Raw genomic sequence first — 21,511 nt, 5'->3', positions numbered from 1 at the left:
TTCCCTCAGGAAAAAGACACAAACGTCTGAGATCACGTACCAACCAACTCAAAACAGCTTCTTCCCTGATGCTACTGGTCTTTTGAATGGGCCTACTTTGTATCAAGTTGATCTTTCTTTATTCTGCACCCTCTCCTTTCCTCACCCCTACATACCCTGTGAATGGTATGCTATGTCTGCATAGCGCACAAGAAACAATACTTCTCACTGTATCCCAATACATGTGAAAATGATCATTTAAATCAAATAATCTCTGTGTGAGACTTACTGTTAAATCTTTGTCTATCGCTCTTGTGAAGCCCCTTGGGATGTTTTACTAGATTAAAGGTTTTATATAATTGCAAGTTATTTTCTGTAGAGTAAAATAGTTTTGCATTGATAGGTGGGGCCACCGGGGAGGCAGTGGATTTGTTTTTGGTAAAAGGCTTGGCAGCTTTAGAGAGACGGCAAAGAGTGAAAGTAACTCCAACCCGACGTTCCAGCAGATTCTCTCTCTCGAGATTGCCTTTTCAGGACCTTGTTCTGGGAGTTGCTGGGACCTGTTACTGTTGGCTCATAACTCGGTGAGTCATTCATAAACCCGTTTCCAGACAGCCTCAGTAAATCACTCGCATGTTTGTCAAGGTTCCAGTTAAATGGGAAGTCTGCTGCTCCTGAACATCCTGTTGTGGAATTTCAGCCGGAGAATTTGCAAAGGAGCTTAGTTTCACCCAGTAGTGATTCCCACCTCAGCAAGTCAGTATTCTGATGATTAATTCCTCCTGCTCTTCACCAACTAGCCCCTGTTTACCCTCTTTCAGAGGTGAGAGGCATTCTTTTCCCAGAGGCTCTTACTAGCCACCAGACACTCATAGAAAGAGTTGGTCACTCAATCCAATCAGTCTGCATTCAAGCTCCCAGACACATCGCGTCCATTCCACTCTTCTCAACCCCTATAGAACCTCACTATCCAATCCTAACCTCTCCCCTCAATCCCTATAGAACCTCACTATCCAATCCTAACCTCTCCCCTCAACCCCTATAGAACCTCACTATCCAATCCTAACCTCTCCCCTCAACCCCTATAGAACCTCACTATCCAATCCTAACCTCTCCCCTCAACCCCTACAGAACCTCACTATCCAATCCCAACCTCTCCCCTCAACCCCTATAGAACCTCACTATCCAATCCTAACCTCTCCCCTCAACCCCTACAGAACCTCACTATCCAATCCCAACCTCTCCCCTCAACCCCTATAGAACCTCACTATCCAATCCTAACCTCTCCCCTCAACTTCTATAGAACCTCACTATCCAATTCCAACCATCCCCCCCAACCCCTATAGAACCTCACTGTCCAATCTCAACCTCCCTCTCGACCTTCAAGTTTTTAGGTGGCCAGATCGCCAACAATCTGTCCTGGTCCCCCCATGCCGACAGTATGGTTAAGAAAACCCATCAACACCTTTACTTTTTCAGAAGCCTAAGGAAATTCAGCGTGTCAGTGACGAGTCTCACCAACTTTTACAGATGCGCCATAGAAAGCATTCTTTCTGGTTGTATCACAGCTTGGTATGGGCTCCTGCTCTGCCCAAGACTGCAAGGAACTGCAAAAGGTGTGAATGAATCTCATCCCTCAAACAAACCAGCCTCCCATCCATTGACTCTGTCTACACTTCCCACTGCCTCAGCAAAGCAACCAGCATAATTAAGGATCCCACACATCCCGGGCATTCTCTCTTCCACCTTCTTCCTTCAGGAAAAAGAAACAAAAGTCTGAGGTTACATACCAACGGACTCAAGAACAGCTTCTTCCCTGCTGCCATCAGACTTCTGAATGGACTTACCTTGTATTAAGTTGATCTTTCTTTACACCCTAGCTATGACGGTAACACTACATTCTGCACTCTCTGGTTTCCTTCTCTATGAACAGTTTGTTTGTACAGCGTACAAGAAACAATATGTTTTCCCTGTATGTTAATACATGTGACAATAATAAAGCAAATCAAATCAAAAGAGTAAGGCTCCCTCGAACACTGTTCCATCAAACACTCCCAGTACAGATACAGCATAGGGTTAGATACAGAGTAAAGCGCCCTCTAACACTGTCCCCATCAAACACTCCCAGGACAGGTACAGCATAGGGTTAGATACAGAGTAAAGCTCACTCTACACTGTCCCCATCAAACACTCCCAGGACAGGTACAGCATGGGGTTAGATACAGAGTAAAGCTCCCTCTAACACTGTCCCCATCAAACACTCCCAGTACAGGTACAGCATAGGGTTAGATACAGAGTAAAGCTCCCTCGACACTGTCCCCATCAAACACTCCCAGGACAGGTACAGCACGGGTTAGATACAGAGTAAAGCTCCCTCTACACTGTTCCCCATCAAACACTCCCAGGACAGGTACAGCACAGGGTTAGATACAGAGCAAAACTCCCTCTACACTGTCCCCATCAAACACTCCCAGGACAGGTACAGCACGGGGTTAGATACAGAGTAAAGCTCCCTCTACACTGTCCCCATCAAACACTCCCAGGACAGGTACAGCACGGGGTTACATACAGAGTAAAGCTCCCTCTACACTGTCCCCCATCAAACACCCCCAGGACAGGTACAGCACAGGGTTAGATACAGAGTAAAGCTCCCTCTACACTGTCCCCATCAAACACTCCCCAGGACAGGCACAGCACGGGGTTAGATACAGAGTAAAGCTCCCTCTAACACTGTCCCCCATCAAACACTCCCCAGGACAGGTACAGCACGGGGTTAGATACAGAGTAAAGCTCCCTCTACACTGTCCCCCATCAAACACTCCCAGGACAGGTACAGCACGGGGTTAGATACAGAGTAAAGCTCCCTCTACACTGTCCCCGTCAAACACTCCCAGGACAGGTACAGCACAGGGTTAGATACAGAGTAAAGCGCCCTCTAACACTGTCCCCCATCAAACACTCCCAGGACAGAGACAGCACGGGGTTAGATACAGAGTAAAGCGCCCTCTAACACTGTCCCCATCAAACACTCCCAGGACAGGCACAGCACGGGATTAGATACAGAGTAAAGCTCCCTCTACACTGTCCCCCATCAAACACTCCCAGGACAGGTACAGCACGGGGTTAGATACAGAGTAAAGCTCCCTCTACACTGTGCCCATCAAACACTCCCCAGGACAGGTACAGCACGGGGTTAGACACAGAGTAAAGCTCCCTCTACACTGACCCATCAAACACTCCCAGGACAGGTACAGCATGGGGTTAGATACAGAGTAAAGCTCCTTCTACGCTGTCCCCCATCAAACACTCCCAGGACAGGTACAGCACGGGGTTAGATACAGAGTAAAGCTCCCTCTACACTGTCCCCCATCAAACACTCCCAGGACAGGTACAGCACGGGGTTAGATACAGAGTAAAGCTCCCTCTACACTGTCCCCCATCAAACACTCCCCAGGACAGGTACAGCACGGGGTTAGATACAGAGTAAAGCTCCCTCTACACTGTCCCCCATCAAACACTCCCCAGGACAGGTACAGCACGGGGTTAGATACAGAGTAAAGCTCCCTCTACACTGTCCCCCATCAAACACTCCCATGGACTTCTCTCTTTTGCTCTTTTACACAGAGGGAAGTGAGACTAGAATCAATGAGGGTGAAACAGACACAAGATGCAAAGTTCTTAAATTTTTCTCCCACCGTGTAAACATTGTTCCTTTACCTTCGTATCTAATCCAGCTTTTGTAGGCTGTATTTTGACTTGGACTGCCTGAGTTGGATCTGTGCCTTTCCTTTCCACTGAATATCTCTTGTCTGGCAGTCCTTTTTGCCAGCACAGTCAGAGAGGTTATGCTAAGCTTGTTTAAAATACTGGTCAAGAAGTTTTGACAAGCTACTAAAACAGCTAGGTTATACTAGACTTGGAATTTCAGTGCACAGGTCTACAGTGCATATTATAAATACAATTTAGAAGGCATTAGAAAAAATACAAACTGAATCCACAAGAATAGTACCATAAAGCAAAGGATAAAGATTGAGCAGGCTGAGTAACTCTTCTCTTGATAAAAGACCAAGAGATGACCTGATTGTCTTTAAGATTATGAAAAGTTTCAATAGAATTGACGTGGAGAAGATGTTTCCCTTAGTGGAGGAGATCAGAACTAGGTGACCTAAATAGAATATGGTCACTAATAAATCCAGTCAGGAATTGGGGAGAAACTGTTTTGCAGAGGAGTTAGAATGTGGAACTCATTGTGCCCAGGAGTGATTGAAGCGAATAGCATCAGGGGAAGTTACAGAAAAACACCAGGGTGATAGGATCAGAAGGTAAGCATCTTCCAGCACTGCTTCGTTCTGATAGGGTGAGACGTCAATTGGGAGATTTGTGAAGCAATCACATTAACATTGACCTGACGGGCTGAATGGTCTGTTTCTGTGCTATTAATTCTGTGGGGCAAATTTTCACTATGAAAGATGGACAGAAAGAGGCAGGCATGTGTATGTGGGAGGGCTCTGCAGGTAAAGTGATGGTAAAATATTTTAATAGGGCTGCATGCCTCTATATTACAATTAATAGTGAATGCAGTCACTTAAGGAAGGCCAGAAGAACCAGATCCATTCGGTCAAATGCCTTTCCAGCACTGCTTGTGGGCTAGGGGCAGCAGGAGATTTTCTTCCAGGGTCAAAAATCATACCTGCTTCCCTCCCCAAAGCTCTCTCTCTCTGCCTTGTAGATGTTACTTGGGCCTGTGTAACTCTTGTGTAACTTCATGCATTTCTGTGGTCTCCTGACATAGTTAGGCAGGGACACACTTGTTCAATAAGCAAGACTGAACTCAACTTGTTCCCTTTGCGACTCTTGACATATTTTCTGAAGTAAGAAATACTGGCCTTAACTGGTCTTGTCTACTTTAAAATGGAATACCAGGATAATGAGGAAATAAGAATACTGGTCCACATTGTTTATTTCCTTCAGGGAGGGGAAGGAGAGAGTGGGAGGGAGAGAAAAAGTAAGGAGAAAGCGGTGAGGGGGAAACTAGAAAGGGAGGGGGAAGGGGGAGAGAAAGAGAGGAGGAAAGTGAGAATGGAAAGACAATGAGGGAGTCAAAGAGGAGGAAAAAGACTGGAGGTGGGCAGGAGCAGGGCATGGGAGGGGCATTTGGATTCAAGGCAGTTAAATGTTGACGCCAACCAAGATCGAATGTAGTGTTGCAATAGGCAGGAGCAGCTAAATGGACTCCCGCCCTATGTAACAGGATGGATGACCGAGTGTGATCATGTGTTCCTACGAGGAGACCCGATCCACCTGCTACTCAAAGCCTTGCACCAATAACAGTAACACTTACCTCAGTTAGAGCGTGTAACTGGCCTTCATGAACACAGACGCCCATAAACCTGCAGAGACAATCACACACCAATCAGCTATGTTACAACAGAGCAAAATGTTCTCAAGATGTGTCAGCCATTGCACTCTCGCCACCGAGATAGGCCACTCACTGAATGAAACATTATAGATTAGTTTTGAATTCAGCCTCTGCCTCATACATCGGCTACGTCCTCTAATGTCAATTAATATTTGGCCAGACAATGCCGTGGACAAGTGGTGCATAACCTCATGTGAGAACAGCACAACTTTGACGTGTTTTAAACTCTGAGGGGGATGGATACATTGATCCCGAACAAAATGCTCTTCCTCTCTCTCGAATGAAGAGTCTGAAATAAGAACAGAATGTTCTCAAAAACACAAAAAAAAAGTGGTTTATTTCTGAAGGGGTAAATTTCAAAGAGAAATTTGTATTCACGCTGTATAGGGCCTTGAGAGGCCACACTCGAGAGATACAGTGAACTGTTCTGGTCTCCCTGCCATTAAAATGATACTAAAAATCTGGAGAAAGTGAAAATAACATTTACGGGGATGATACTATAACTGGACAATTTAACAGGCTGTGGCCCTTTTGTGAAGGCTGGGGGGCTGGGGGGTAGAGTGGTCTGATGCAGGTCTATGAGATGATGAAAGTATTTGATAGAATAGATGTTGAAAACATGCTGTCAGTTGTGGGAAGAGGGAAACCAGAGGTCATGCGCATGCAATAATCATTAGTAAGTAGAATCGGGAATTGAAGAGAAACTTCTTTACCCAGTGAGTGGTTAAGATGTGCAAGTCCACCCTAAGGAGAGGTTGGGAAAAATGGCATAGATGCATCTTTGAGGAAGAGGGAGAGGGAGACAGGAAAGGTTATCATGATAGGCTAAGTTGAATCAGAGCGGGAGAAGACTTTCATGGAGCATAAATACAGGCGTTGGACATTTGGGCAGAATGATCTGTTTCTGTGCTGCAAATACAACATGAAGGTGCTGGAGATCACAGAAAGAAATCATAGAAACTCTACGGTGCAGAAAGAGGCCCTTCAGCCCATCGAGTCTGCACCGACCACAATCCCACCCAGGCCTTACCCCACAGCCCTATATATTTTACCCACTAATCCCTCTAACCTATGCATCTCAGGACACTAAGGGACAACTTTTAGCTTGGCCAATCAACCTAACCCGCACATCTTTGGACCATGGGAGGAAACCAGAGCACCCGGAGGAAACCCACACAGACACGAGGAGAATGTGCAAACTCCACACAGACAGTGACCCGAGCCGGGAATCGAACCCAGGAGCTGTGAAGCAGTGCTAACCACTGTGCTACCGTGCCACCCACGAGACGGGAAAGGAGAGACAAGCAGTGAATGAACTGATGGATGAAGGTGTTGAGTGAAGATCCCTCATAAACCTTACACTCTTTGTTTTTTATTTATTCATTCATGGGATGTGGGCATTGCTGGCTAGACCAGCATTTATTGCTCACTAGATGAGGATTTACTGTTGATAAGAACATGAGAACTAGGAGCAGGAGTCAGCCATCTGATCGCTCGAACCTGCTCCGCCATTCACTATGATCATGGTTGATCTTTTTGTGGACTCAGCTCCACTTACCTGCCCGCCCTTAATTCCTTCACTGTTCAAAAATTTATCTATCCTTGCCGTAAAAACATTCAATGAGGTAGCCTCAACCGCTTTACTGGGCAGAGAATTCCACAGATTCACAACCCTTTTTGTGAAGAAGTTCCTCCTCAACTCAGTCCTGTTTGCTTTTGAGAAGATGGTGATCAGCTGCCTTAGAAACATAGAAAATAGATACACAAGTAGGCCATTCAGCCCATCGAGCCTACATCACCATTCAATATGATCATGCACTTTCAGTATCCCACTTTCTCTCCATACCCCTTGATTCCCTTTAGCTGCAAGGGCCACGTCTCACTCTTTCTTGAACATATCTAACAAATTGAGTACTTTGGGACGCAGAGTATCAGGTCCTGGGGACTTATTGGGTTTTAATCCGAGCAATCTCCCTAATATAATTTCTTGACTAACAACGGAAACTGCTGGAAAATCTCAGCAGGTCTGACAGCGTCTACAAGGAGAGGAAAGAGTCCAGATGGCCCTTTGACAAAGCTTTTTCTTCCTGACAATAAGGATTTCTTTCAGTTCCTCCTTCATGCTAGACCCTCTCTCCGCTCGTATTTCTGGAAGGATATTTGTGTCCTCCTTAGTGAAGGCAGGTCCAATATAATTGTTCAGTTGGTCTGCCATCACCCTGTTGCCCATTATGAATTAACCTGATTCTAACTGTAAGAGACCTACATTTGTCCTCACCAGTTATTTATTGTTCACATACCTATAGAAGTTTTTGCAGTCAGTTTTTATGTTTTCTGTAAGCCACTCCCGTATTCTATCTTCCACTTCTGAATTAAATCCTCTGCTAGATTTTAAATTTCTCCCAGTCCTCAGATTTGCTGCGTTTTCAGGCCACTTGATATGCCTCCTCTTTGGTTTGAACACTATCCCTGATTTCCCTTGTTAGCCATGGATGAACCACCTTCCCCGTTTTACTCTTACACTAGACAGGGATGTGCAGTTGTTGGAATTCAGCCTTGTGTTCTTTAAATATCTGCCATTGCCTATTCACCGTCAACCCCTCAAGTATCCTTTGCCAACTTACCCAAGCCAATGCACGTCTCAGACCATCAGAGTTAGCTTTCCTCAAGTTCAGGACTCTAGTCTCAGGCTTAACGGTGTCATTCTCCATCTTAATGAGGAAATCTACCCTACTGTGATCATTCTTCTCCAAAGGATCTTGTACCACAAGGCTGCTAATTAACCCTCTCATTACACAAATCCTCTCTGATTAAACATGAGTCTCTTGAACTGCTGCAGCCCATGTGGTGTAGGTACACCCACAGTGCTGTTAGAGTTCCAGGATTTTGACCCAGTGACGCTGAGGGAATGGCAATATATTTCCAAATCAGGATGGTGAGTGGTTTGGGAGGGAACCTCTCGGTGGTGGTGTTCCCATATGTCTGCTGCCCCTGTCCTTCTAGTTGGTAGTGGTTGTGGGTTTGGAAGGTGCTGTCAAAGGAGCCTTGGTGAATTGCTGCAGTGCATCTTATAGATGCTGCTATAAGTGTCAGTGGTGGGGAAATGAAGGTGGTGAATCGGGTGGCATTATGGTTATTATTATTTCTGAAATTCTCTCAGCTTCCCTCCACTCCTCTGAGCCCAATCATTTCTGGAGACAGTAAATAGTCTCACAACACCAGGTTAAAGTCCAACAGGTTTATGTGACAACACGAGCTTTTGGAGCGCTACCCCTTCATCAGTTGAAGAAGGCAGTTAGGAATGGGCAATAAATGTTGGATGAACTAGCGATGCCCGTGACTGTGAAGGAATAAAAAAAAATTGCATTTCCTTCAGTTTTGTCCAGTCACTTAATCCATCAACATCTTTCTGTAGTGTTGCAGTTCCATTTACCAGCTTACAATCTCAGAATTAGCAAGCTCAGACGCACAGCTTTCTATCCCCTCCTGTAAATCATGAATATTTACGGTGAATAGTTGAGACCGTAATGCTGCCTATTACAGTACCCGCCCGATTATCCCAACCCTGTCTTCTACTACTCAGATAATCTGCCGACCAGTTCTAAATGGAAATCTGGAATAGGAAGGTGGTATCAGGCAAAGTGAGCATGACAAAATTCCCCGCTCCACTTCCTAAAGAATCAGTGAGGAACACAGCCCCTTCAAAACCCTCCAAGGGACATTAACAGACCGGAGAAAGAACTTTCTCCTTTACTCAGAGGGAGACCCACCTCAGGAAGCTGCTGGCCAATCTGATGAACTGGGACTACAAGCAGTCCTGAGCTTCTAAGTCCTGGAATCCAGATCTTGCTGGCGAGGAGGGAACAGTTGCCAGGCTGGGGATCGTGGGGAGGGGGGGCAGACTTGGTGAATGGGGCTTCGCCCAATGTGGTAAAGAGATCATACAATAGCAACATAGGTACAAAACTGGCTGAGTGTCATAAAAAGGAGGGTAGTTGTTATGAGCTGAGTATTTCCAGCACTTTCTGTTGTTTGTATAGTGGTTAAAGATTGTTTTTTGGAACTAAGGTTTGCAGTGGAGTTCTCCAGGAGTCAATGCCACACACCCTGCCCTTTCTAATGTACATTGTTGACCTGGACATTGATGCAATGGACACAATTTTAGAATTTGTGGACAATGCAAAACTTGGAAGCATTATGAAACGTGAAGAGAATAGTATCAACTTCAAAAGGGCAAGGCAGAATGGTGAAATGTGCAGCTAAGTGGCAGATGGAGTTCAAATGCAGAGAAATTTAATTTGATTTATTGTCATATGTATTAGTATACAGTGAAAAGTATTGTTTCTTGCACGCTATACAGACAAAACATACCGTTCATAGAGAAGGAAAGGAGAGAGCACAGAATGTAGTGTTCCAGTCATAGCTAGGGCATAGAGAACTGCGACCTATTAAGCCACAAGACCTCTGATCATGAAGGGATGTTCCCTGAAGCACTGGTGGGAATTGAAACTGCGTCCGATTTTGTTCTCTCTCTCTGGATAAGAAACGTTTGTCTTTCTCTCAGTGTCAGAGCTGTGTACTCACTGTGTAGACAACTGTGAGCCAAGGCCCATGGCGCACTGCATTGCGAGGACTGGAAAGATGTAGAATATTTGAGAAGACAAATCAAACCAAGCTTGTGTTTTCAATCTACATGGAGACTGAGATCAGGTGAGGGGTTCTTCAATTTTGAAGGCTTGGAAAAGATTAGGCTGGGGCAGTGTGCAGTTTTTAATGTGGGGAAAGGGATTACAATGTCCTGCAAAGGGATTGATATCCTGATTTATCAAGAGCAAATGTGGGCCTCGACAGTTAAACAAAGAAAGACTTGCATTTACGTAACACTTTTCACAACCTCAGGGCACCTCTAGTGCTTTGCAGTCAATTAAGTACCTTTGAATAGAACAAACTCATCGAGCAGTTACAGCACAGGAGGCCATTCAGCCATTGTATCCTTGCCAATTTTCTACAAGAGTCACTCATCTAGTCCACCTCCCATTTTTCACTGCTGTCCTGTAAATATTTTCTCTTCAGATAATTATCCAGTTCTCTTCTGAAAGTCTAGATTGAAATTGCCTCCAGCGCACACTCAGGCAGTGCATTCTAGATCTTAACCTCATTGGGTAAAAACTATTCTCCTCATGTATTAATGCTGGAAAAGCATCAGCCAAACTATGCACAGCAAGCTCCCACAAACAGCAAATTGACAATGATCAAATACTCTGCTATTGTGTTGTTGATTGAGGTGTAAATATTGACCAGGACATTGGGTAGAACTTCCCTGCCGTTAAAAAATACGGCCACAGGATCTTTGAGCGATGGGTCCCAGTTAAGACCGCACACCTGACAAATGCAGCACCCCCTCACCACTGCACTGCAAATATCAGTTGGAATTATGGCCTGAAGTGGACAGGACCTTCCGATGCATGGCGAGACGGTTACTCAGTAAACCACAGCAGATTCTTTATTCAACTTCTGTTCTACCCTTCATAAAAATCTGTCAGCTGAAGAGAAGGAGGTCCTGAGAGGACTGGAAATTTGAAACACCTTGTCAATTTTATAAATCACAGCAGGAAATTGGAGCTCTGTGAAGAGTATTTAATTACACTCATAATCAGGTTCTGGCTCACAGCTTTGATATAAAATTTGATCAACCCTCTCTAACACTGTGTTGTTATATAGTCCACAGAGGAGGAATATAAACTGGCAAAATAAAGCATGTCCATATCACAGAGCCCCATGACCTAAGAGCACACAAAGGTAGAAAGTATTGTCCATGGTTTGGACATATAAACGCATAATGAGAACAGACCAAATGACCCTCTAATGATCAAAATATTAACATCTCTTTCAAAATAGTGAAGGGAGAACCTGGATTGTATCTTTCAAACGAAACTGCCAATCTACCCAAGCTTACAGTGTAAAATTATGGGCTGTAGCTTGCGAGATCCAAGGCAGTGTAACTGAGGGGGGGATCCCCAAACATGCACTGGGGCATTGCCCCAGAAGTTTCAGGGTAAAGATTGCACGGTAACTATCCAGAAGTACAAACTTCCCCTGAGCAGTTGCCCTGTAGGGGAACTACCTGGAAATATGATTTAAATCACAAACCTTGGATGGGTTCTGACAATATATGGGGGAGGTGATGGCCTAGTGGTATTATTGCTAGACTATTAATCCATGGTAGATGGTGGAATTTGAGTTCAATAAAAAAATCTGGAATTAAAAATCTACTGATGACGATAAACCATTGTCGATTGTCCAAAAAACTCATCTGATTCATTAATGTCCTTCCGGGAAGGAAATCTGCCATCCTTACCCGGTCTGGCCTGCATGTGACTCCAGGTCCACAGCAATATGGCTGACTCTCAACTGCCCTCCGAGGGCAACTAAGAACGGGCAATAAATGCTGATCTTTCCAGCAATGCCAACATTTCAAATTAGATTCAGAATAAAAGGCATGATCGTAGAGGTAGATCTTACAAAATGTTGTGTGAGAGAGGGGGAGTGTGGAGAGATAAAGAGGGAGAAATGAGCAGCAAAGGGCTTACCGTAGGATGTTGGGGTGTGAGAGCCGGTTCATCAGTTGCACTTCACGTAACATGTTGGCACGGTTACTCGGCAGCTTGTTCATCTTGAGGACCATCACCTGCCCAGATATCCGGTGTCGGACCTGAGGAGAGACACAGACTGTTAAGCAACGTCATAACCCAGTACCGCTAACCAGTCACCAAGTTAGAGCCTGGTCATAGCATTCAAACAATCAGACACCATCTGAAACACCTATGCTTTGTGAAAAGCTGTGCAGTGAGGGGGATGGGGATCAGACTGATTAGATTGCTGGACTAGTAAACCAGAAGCCCAGACTATGATCCAGAGACGCAAGATCACATTCCACCTTGAAACTGGAGGAATTTAAATGCAATTCATTAATAAACCTGAAATAAAAAGCTAGTCACAGCAACAGTGATCATGAAACAACTAGATTGATGTAAAAACCCATCTGGTTCAAGAAGGAAACCTGCTGTCCTTCTTGTCTATATGTGATTCCTGATCCATAGCAATGTGGCTGACTCTTAATTGTCCCTGAAATGGCCTAGCAAGGCAAACTGCTATGAAAAGCTGAATAAGAATTAAACTGGACGGACTACTTGGCATCAACATAGGGACTGGAAATGACAAATGAAATTTACTTGGTCCACCCTGTAAAGTCCTTCTTATATCTTGGGACTTGTGCCAGAATTGGGAGAGCTGACCCACACATTAACCTCATTAATATCGTCACACTCACTAAATGATACCATATAATGTACCAGACAGCATCATCCTTGGCCATGTCCTGTTCCACCAACAGCACTAACCAACCAGAGGTAGGTGGTACAGTGGTGCACAGGGAGAGAGTTGCGTTGGAAAGCTTCAACTTTGACTTTGGACTCCGTGAAGCCTCGTGGCATCAGGTGAAACATGGGGCAAGGAAACCTCCTGCTGATTATCACTTAAATCAGTATTTCTCCATGTTGAACATCACTTGGAGGAAGCAGTGAGAGTGGCAGTGGCACAGAATGTACTCTGGGTGGGGGACTTCAATGTCCAGAATGGTTTGGTTGTATCACCACAAATCCGGCTGGCTGTGTCCTAAAGTCATGATGTGGGTATGCCGGCGTTGGACTGGCATAAACACAGTAAAAAGTCTGACAACACCAGGTTTTAGTCCAACCTATTTATTTGATAATATACTCACAAGCTTTCGAGGGACACCCTCTTCGTCAGGTGAATGGAGAGTTCTGGCCTCAGACAGAGCATATAAAGCACAGACAGTTTAGAGATTACTGATTAAAATGCGAATCTTTACACCTAACCTGCTGTTCAAGACCTGAAGTGGCTGATAATGTGAGTGGAAGGAGCACTGATCACAGTTTAAAGAGATGTGTATTGTCTCCAGACAGTACAGTAAGTGAGGTTTTGCAAACCCAGGCAAGTCACGGGGGTTACAGATAGTGCGACATGAACCCAAGATCCCTGTTGAGACCGTACTCATGTGTGCGGAACTTGGCTATCAGTCTCTGTTCAGCGACTCTGCGCTGTCGTGTGTCGTGAAGGCCACCTTGGAGAATGCTTACCCGAAGGTCAGAGGCTGAATGCCCGTGACCACTGAAGTGTTCGCCAACAGGAAGGGAACAGTCTTGCCTGGTGATTGTCGAGCGATGTTCATTCATCCGTTGTCGTAGCGTCTGCATGGTCTCCCCAATGTACCATGCTTCGGGACATCCTTTCTTGCAACGTATCAGGTAGGCAATGTTGGCCGAGTTGCAAGAGTATTTACCGTGTACCTGGTGGATGGTATTCTCACGTGTGATGATGGTATCCATGTCAATGATCCGGCATGTCTTGCAGAGGTTGCTGTGGCAGGGTTGTGTGGTATTGTGGTCACTGTTCTCCTGAAGGCTGGGTAGTTTGCTGCGTAGTTACCCAGCCTTCAGGAGAACAGTGACCACAATACCACACAACCCTGCCACAGCAACCTCTGCAAGACATGCCGGATCATTGACATGGATACCATCATCACACGTGAGAATACCGTCCACCAGGTACATGGTAAATACTCTTGCAACTCGGCCAACATTGTCTACCTGATACGTTGCAAGAAAGGATGTCCCGAAGCATGGTACATTGGGGAGACCATGCAGACGCTACGACAACGGATGAATGAACATCGCTCGACAGTCACCAGGCAAGACTGTTCCCTTCCTGTTGGCGAACACTTCAGTGGTCACGGGCATTCAGCCTCTGACCTTTGGGTAAGCATTCTCCAAGGCGGCCTTCACGACACACGACAGCGCAGAGTCGCTGAACAGAGACTGATAGCCAAGTTCCGCACACATGAGGACGGTCTCAACAGGGATCTTGGGTTCATGTCGCACTATCTGTAACCCCCGTGACTTGCCTGGGTTTGCAAAACCTCACTTACTGTACTGTCTGGAGACAATACACATCTCTTTAAACTGTGATCAGTGCTCCTTCCACTCACATTATCAGCCACTTCAGGTCTTGAACAGCAGGTTAGGTGTAAAGATTCGCATTCTAAGCAGTAATGTCTAAACTGTCTGTGCTTTATATGCTCTGTCTGAGGCCAGAACTCTCCATTCACCTGACGAAGAGGGTGTCCCTCGAAAGCTTGTGAGTATATTATCAAATAAATAGGTTGGACTAAAACCTGGTGTTGTCAGACTTTTTACTGTGTCCTAAAGGACATAGCTGCTAGATTGGACTGTGACTGGTGGTTATGGAACCAACAAGACAGACAATCTACTTGACAAAAGCAAATGACTGCAGATGCTGGAATCTGAAACCAAAAGAAAAAAATGCTGGGAAATCTCAGCAGGTCTGACAGTAAGGAGAGAAAAGAGCTGGTGTTGAGTCCAGATGATCAAAGGGATAACCTACTTGGTCTCGTTCCCATCAATCTACCTGTTGCAGACCTATCTGTTCATGACAGTATCAGTACAGGTGACCATCACACAGTCCTTGTGGAAACAAAGTCTCATCTCCACACGCGAGGACACCCTTTGTGGTGTGGAACCATTACTGTGCAAAATGGGATAGATTCAGAACAGACCTAGCAGTTCAAGACTGAACATCCATGAGGCAGTGTGGGCCATCAGCAGCAGCAGAATTGTACTCAACCACAATCTGTAACCTCATAAGCCTTCTAAAGTCACAAGCCTTCACAGCACCTTCCAATCTCATGATCTCTATCACCTAGCAAAACAGAGACAGCAGGCACATGACAACACCACCAACTGCAAGCTCCCTTGCAAATCACCCACTATCCTGACTCTGAACTACATCACCATTTCTGCTTGGAACTCCCTTTCTACTATCAGTCTGGGTGTAGCATCACCAGAAGGATGGCATGAGTTCCAGAAAAGAGCTCACTGCTACTCTCTCAAAGTTCAATTAGGGATGAGGTTACAGATTGTGGCTGAGTACAATTCTGCCTTGTCCACTATGTCCAAAACCCATGAACAAATTCCAAAACAACTGTTCCAGTGGATGAGATTGGAGACTGATACAGGGTTCTCTCACCACCTCCAATAAAACCAAAGGACTACAACCTACAATCCGTTTCCTCAACAAACTGGAGGCAGACCATAAAACCATCAGAAACAGGAACAGGAGGGCCATTCAGCCCTTTGCACCTGCTCTGCCATTTAATAAGATTATGGCTGACCTAAATGTTGAACTATCGCAGGGCTGTTATCAAAGCCGACCATATCAGGGCGTGGTGGCTTGCTTGCCCCCTGCGGTTAGCCAATGGGGGTCTTTATTTCAGCCTGCCCGTTTCCCACACCCTCCTGCTGGATAATCCCAAGTCCAGACACTGGCTACACCATATATAAATCCCAAAACTGGGCCCTTATAAGAACATAAGAACATAAGAAATAGGAGCAGGAGTAGACCATCTAGCCCTTCGAGCCTGCCCCGCCATTCAATAAGATCATGGCTGATCTGAAGTGGCTCAGTTCCACTTTCCCGCTTTCTCCCCATAACCCTTAATCCCCTTGCCTACCAAAAACCTATCTACCTGCGTCTTAAATATATTTAGCGAGGCAGCCTCCACCACTTGAACGGGCGGAGAATTCCAGAGATTCACCACCCTTTGAGTGAAGAAGTTCCTCTTCAACTCCGTTCTAAACTGCCTCCCCCCTTATCGTGAGGCTGTGCCCCCTAGTCCTACTGTCCTTTCTGAGCGGGAAGAATCTCTCTACCTCTACCCTATCCAACCCTTTCATTATCTTATACGTCTCTATAAGATCCCCCCTCATCCTTCTAAACTCCAACGAGTACAGACCCAGTCCATTTAGTCTCTCTTCATAGTCTAACCCCCTCATCTCCGGTATCAGCCTAGTAAACCTCCTCTGCACTCCCTCCAAGGCCAAAATATCCTTCCACAAGTGCGGCGACCAAAACTGCACACAGTACTCCAGCTGCGGCCTCACCAGTGCCCTGTACAGTTGCAGCAAGACCTCCCTGCTTTTATATTCAATCCCCCTCGCTATGAAGGCCAGCATCCCATTCGCCTTCTTGATCACCTGCTGCACCTGCAGGCTGGGTTTTTGCAACTCATGCACAAGGACCCCGAGGTCCCTCTGCACCGTCGCCTGCTGCAGCTTTTCGCCCTTTAAATAGTAATCCCTCATACTATTATTTCTGTTAAAGTGGATAACCTCACAATGTTATCTCTCCTGACTACCACCAGTGTGGACAAGGTGCAAAGACTGTTTGAGAAGCCAGTAAACACAGCCTGGTATTGATGATAACAACACAGGGGAAATCACAAACTGTGTCACCAGGGTAAAAGACACAGCATAAATACCACATACTTCCACCCATGCACATCTCACCTGCATACCCGTAGCCACACTATATCCAAACTCAAAAACAGCCCACACCACATCTCCCACAGCCTGCACCACATATCCCAAACCTGTGCAAATTCACACACATACAAACACATGCACACACATGCATGCAGACACAGACACACACTTGCGCACATGTATATGTTACATCCCGTCACTCACACTCTCACACCTCAGCTTCAACGCACTCTGCCCTGGTCTGGCCTCAGCTTCACACAAACATAAAATCTTTTAAAATGTTACAGCGCAAAAAGAGGCCATTTGAGCCAAGGTGTCCATGCTTGCTGAATGCGAGAGTAATTCACCTAGACCCATATCCCCGCCTTTGCAACGTAACTCTGCAATTATTTTCATTTTTGCAGGCCCCTATTGAACCCGTCTCCACCTGCTTTGTTCAGTGCTCAGGCCTTTTATCTGACAACGCTATGTAGAGAAGATTGCTGAGGTTTGATATTCCTAGGTGGAAATCACTGCATTATACTGGCCAGTCAACATTTATTTATTTATTGTCACAAATAGGCGAACACTAATACTGCAATGAAGTTACTGTGAAAATCCCCTAGTCTCCACACTCCAGCACCTGTTCGGGTTACACTGAGGGAGAATTTAGCACGGCCAATGCACCGAAGGAGCGTGTCTTTCAGACTGTGGGAGGAAGCCCGAGCTCCTGGAAGAAACCCACGCAGACATGAGGAAAATGTGCAGACTCCACACAGACAGTGACCCAAGCCGGGAACTGAACCCAGGCCCCTGGCACTAAGAAGCAGCAGTGCTAATCACTGTGCCATCATGCTGCCCCAACAGGGAATTCTGGAGTCATGATTCCATACAACCTTACATGAAGGTGGTAACGGAATCTTAGAAACTTATACCTTAGAGGAAGCCATTGGGCCATCACACCTGTGCCTGTTCTTTCTCACGGAATTTTTTTCTCGGTGGCACGGTGGCACAGTGGTTAGTGCGACTGCCTCGCAGCACCAGGGACCTGGGTTTGATTCCTGGCAGCATGCTAACTCTGTGTACCCATCTCCTCTGTACGATTGGCTCCTGTGCTGCTCGGCTGCCTTTACACTCAGTGGGGAGATCAAGAAGCGATGTTCACAAAACACATTCTCCAGCCAGCATGCCCCATTAAAGAGAGACCGCACTCCTGAACTGAAGGCTGGTGGAGAATTATTCTGGAAGATTGAAAATAAAGCAGGATGGTACACAAGACCAATTTACTGACTTCACCTTGGAGCTGTCCCAGGTGGAATTCAGGAGACTTGCAATCATTTCCCAGGGGAGTGGAATCCCTCACACACCGGTCTCCGAAGTGAGTTGGAACCTTGTTGTTAAAGGGGGCGATGCCCAGTGTTTGGCCCCTAGGATGTGATAGCAGTGCAGGGGAAAGGACAATGACCTCACGTGGGCGGCCACAGTAAGTATATGCATCCCCATATTACATCTCATACTGACTGTGCACCTTTCACTTTGTTCCATATACTACACCTCTACCACTCACCCAGCGGCAGTGGCTAACATTCAGCACTCACAAACCTCATCGGCCCCAATGTGGCGCCATGCAAGGCAGTTTCATGCTCATGGTCTTCCTGTAATGTAACAGCTTCCCATGCATCCAGTTTATTTCTTACACTCTGTTTAATCTTTATTTCAGTCCTGCCAAATATTTATCCCTCAATCAGCATCACATATTATCACATTGTTGCTCGTAGAAATTTGTTTTGCTCAAATTAGCGGTTCCATTTTCTACATTACAACAATGTGTATAATCCAAAAGTACTTCATTAGCTGTAAGCTGTTTTGAGATTATAATAAGTCCTTGGAGGCAGAAGTACCTTCACCAAAATCCCTTTATTTACCAGTCTGACAACAGCATACAGAGCACTTTTAGTTAACCGTCTGCACTCGGAGTCCCAGAGGAACTGACACGCCTGGTTAAGTACAAAGCAAGAGATTCCCTGATTGGCCCTGAACCGGGGACATTTTTTTTGTGTCCAACCAAATGAACAAAATCAAACTAACTCAGAGGCAACTCACAAAGGGCAGCTCCCTAATGGAGGGGAACCGCCCTAAACAAAAGACAAAGCGGAAAGGAAACTTAAAACATCAAATTAAAATATGATTAAAGGGGTCAATAATATATTCCGGTCCCTGCGCTGCCCAGCGCGCATGGAAGGCATTAACTGTGTCTTCGGACACCACATGCCCCCTCTCCAGGGACACCCAGCCGCTAACATAGCCACAATAGAGGGGCAGACAGTCAGGTTGGATGCCCCTCTCGATTGCCCGCTGCCTGGACCTGTAGATGGAACATCTTGCTAAGCCCAGGATCACGAGGAGGTCCTCCCCCTTCTCCGCCCTGTAGATCAGGAGCGTGGGACTGAAGTGCAAACAAAACATCAATAAAAGGTTTTTTAGAAAACTGAAAAGGGTGTGCAACCTATAACATAGACCATTAACCCTGGCAGCGAAATCTTACAGAATTATGGTCACGAAGCCCAAAATGCTGCCCCACTGAGGTATTGATCACTTGGCCCAGCTTACTTCCCCAATACCAAGTCTAGTCTGGCCTCCTCCCTGGTTGGATTGTTAACATACTGAATCAAAAAACTCTCCTGTGGACACATCTAACAAACTGCTGTCCATCCGAGTCCCTGGCTGTAAGAGCGTCTTGGTCAACAGAGAGGAAGTTAAAGCCACCCATCACAATTACCCTGCTTTTTCTCACCTTCGAAGAAGAGATTGAAGACAGAATAGAGTCATAGTGGTTTACAGCATGGAAACAGTCCCTTCAAGCCCAAGTTGTCCATGCCAGCCAGTTTTTACCAATAAGCTAATCTCAATTGCCTGCATTTGGCCCCTATCCCTCTATACCCATCTTACCCATGTAACTGTCTAAATGCTTTTTAAAAGGCAAAATTGTACCCGCCTTTACTACTACCTCTGGCAGCTTGTTCCAGGCACTCACCACCCTCTGGTCCCTTTTGTAATCCTACATGCACATTTGGAAGAAAATTGACTAGTTAGTGACAGGCAGCGTGATTTTGAATGGGAAGGTCACGTCTCACCAACTTGATTGAGTTTTTTGAAGAGGTGACAAAGATAATTGATGAGGGAAGGGATGTGGATGTGGTTTATATGGATTTTAGTAAGGTGTTTGCCAAGGTCCCACACGGCAGTTTAGTACAAAACCTAAAATCACATGGGATTCGGAAAAGATTGGATAGATGGATACAGAACTGGCTTGGTTATAGGAGACCGAGAATAGTGGTAGAAGGGTGTTTTCCAGAATGGAGCTCTGTAACCTGTGGTGTTCCGCAGGACGTAACATAAGAACATAAGAAATAGGAGCAGGAGTAGGCCATCTAGCCCCTCGAGCCTGCCCCGCCATTCAATAAGATCATGGCTGATCTGTCGTGGCTCAGTTCCACATTCCCGCCCTCTCCCCATAACCCTTAATCCCCTCGCTTATCAAAAACCCATCAACCCGCGTCTTAAATATATTTAGTGAGGCAGCCTCCACCACTTCAACGGGCAGAGAATTCCAGAGATTCACCACCCTTTGAGTGAAGAAGTTCCTCCTCAACTCCGTTCTAAACCGCCCCCCCTTTATCTTGAGGCTGTGCCCTCTAGTCCTACTGTCCTTTCTGAGCGGGAAGTGCCTCTCCACCTCTATCCTATCCATCCCATTCATCATCTTATACGTCTCAATGAGATCTCCCCTCATTCTTCTAAACTCTAACGAGTACAAGCCTAGTTTATTCAGCCTCTCCTCATAGTTCAACCCCCTCAACTCCGGAATCAGCCTAGTAAACCTCCTCTGCACTCCCTCCAAGGCCAAAATATCTTTGCGTAAGTGCGGCGACCAAAACTGCACACAGTACTCCAACTGCGGCCTCACCAGTGCCCTATACAGCTGCAGCAAGACCTCCCTACTTTTATATTCAATCCCCCTCGCGATGAAGGCCAGCATCCCATTCGCCTTCCTGACCACCTGCTGCACCTGCAGGCTGTGTTTTTGCAACTCATGCACAAGGACCCCGAGGTCCCTCTGCACCGTCGCATGCTGCAGTAATAGTCCTTCCTACCATTATTCCTACCAAAGTGGACAACCTCACATTTGCCAACATTAAATTCCATTTGCCAGTTCCTGGCCCATTCGCCCAGCCTATCTAGATCCTTCTGCAGACTCTCCACACCCTCCGCACAATTTGCTGTTCCACCAATCTTGGTGTCATCAGCAAATTTTGACACCCTACACTCGGTTCCCTCCTCCAGATCATCTATATAAATGGTAAATAGCTGAGGCCCCAGCACCGACCCCTGGGGCACTCCACTAGTCACCAACCGCCAATTCGAATAGCACCCATTAACCCCCACTCTCTGCCTCCTATTTGACAGCCAATCCTCTATCCACGCTAACACCCTACCCCCAACTCCATGCCCCCTGACCTTCTGCAGTAACCTCGTGTGAGGCACCTTGTCAAACGCCTTCTGAAAATCAAGAAAGACCACATCCACCGGCTCTCCTCCATCCACCGCCCTAGACACATCCTCATAGAACTCCAATAAATTTGTCAGACACGACTTCCCTTTAACGAAACCGTGCTGCGTCTGCTCTACCAAACAATTCCCCTCAAGATGCCTC

The 21,511-nt window shown here is 46.0% G+C and overlaps 1 protein-coding gene across 1 annotated transcript in view; it reads right to left on the bottom strand.

Annotated features, from left to right (window-relative positions):
• tesk1b (testis associated actin remodelling kinase 1b) overlaps positions 1–21,511 on the bottom strand; it is a 168,754-nt gene that overhangs the window by 106,597 nt on the left and 40,646 nt on the right. Inside the window, exons 2-3 of the mRNA XM_080189521.1 lie at positions 11,989–12,110; positions 5,321–5,369 (exon numbers count right to left, since the gene is read on the bottom strand). Of these exons, the coding sequence (XP_080045647.1) occupies positions 5,321–5,369; positions 11,989–12,110 (171 nt within the window). The remainder of the gene's footprint in view (positions 1–5,320; positions 5,370–11,988; positions 12,111–21,511) is intronic.

The sequence above is a fragment of the Carcharhinus amblyrhynchos genome, chromosome 5 (genome assembly GCF_965287045.1).
Source record: "Carcharhinus amblyrhynchos chromosome 5, sCarAmb.v2.hapA, whole genome shotgun sequence".
Lineage (NCBI taxonomy): Eukaryota > Metazoa > Chordata > Chondrichthyes > Carcharhiniformes > Carcharhinidae > Carcharhinus > Carcharhinus amblyrhynchos.
Note: the sequence above shows the minus strand (reverse complement) of the source record. Positions and strands in the feature narration are given on the sequence as shown.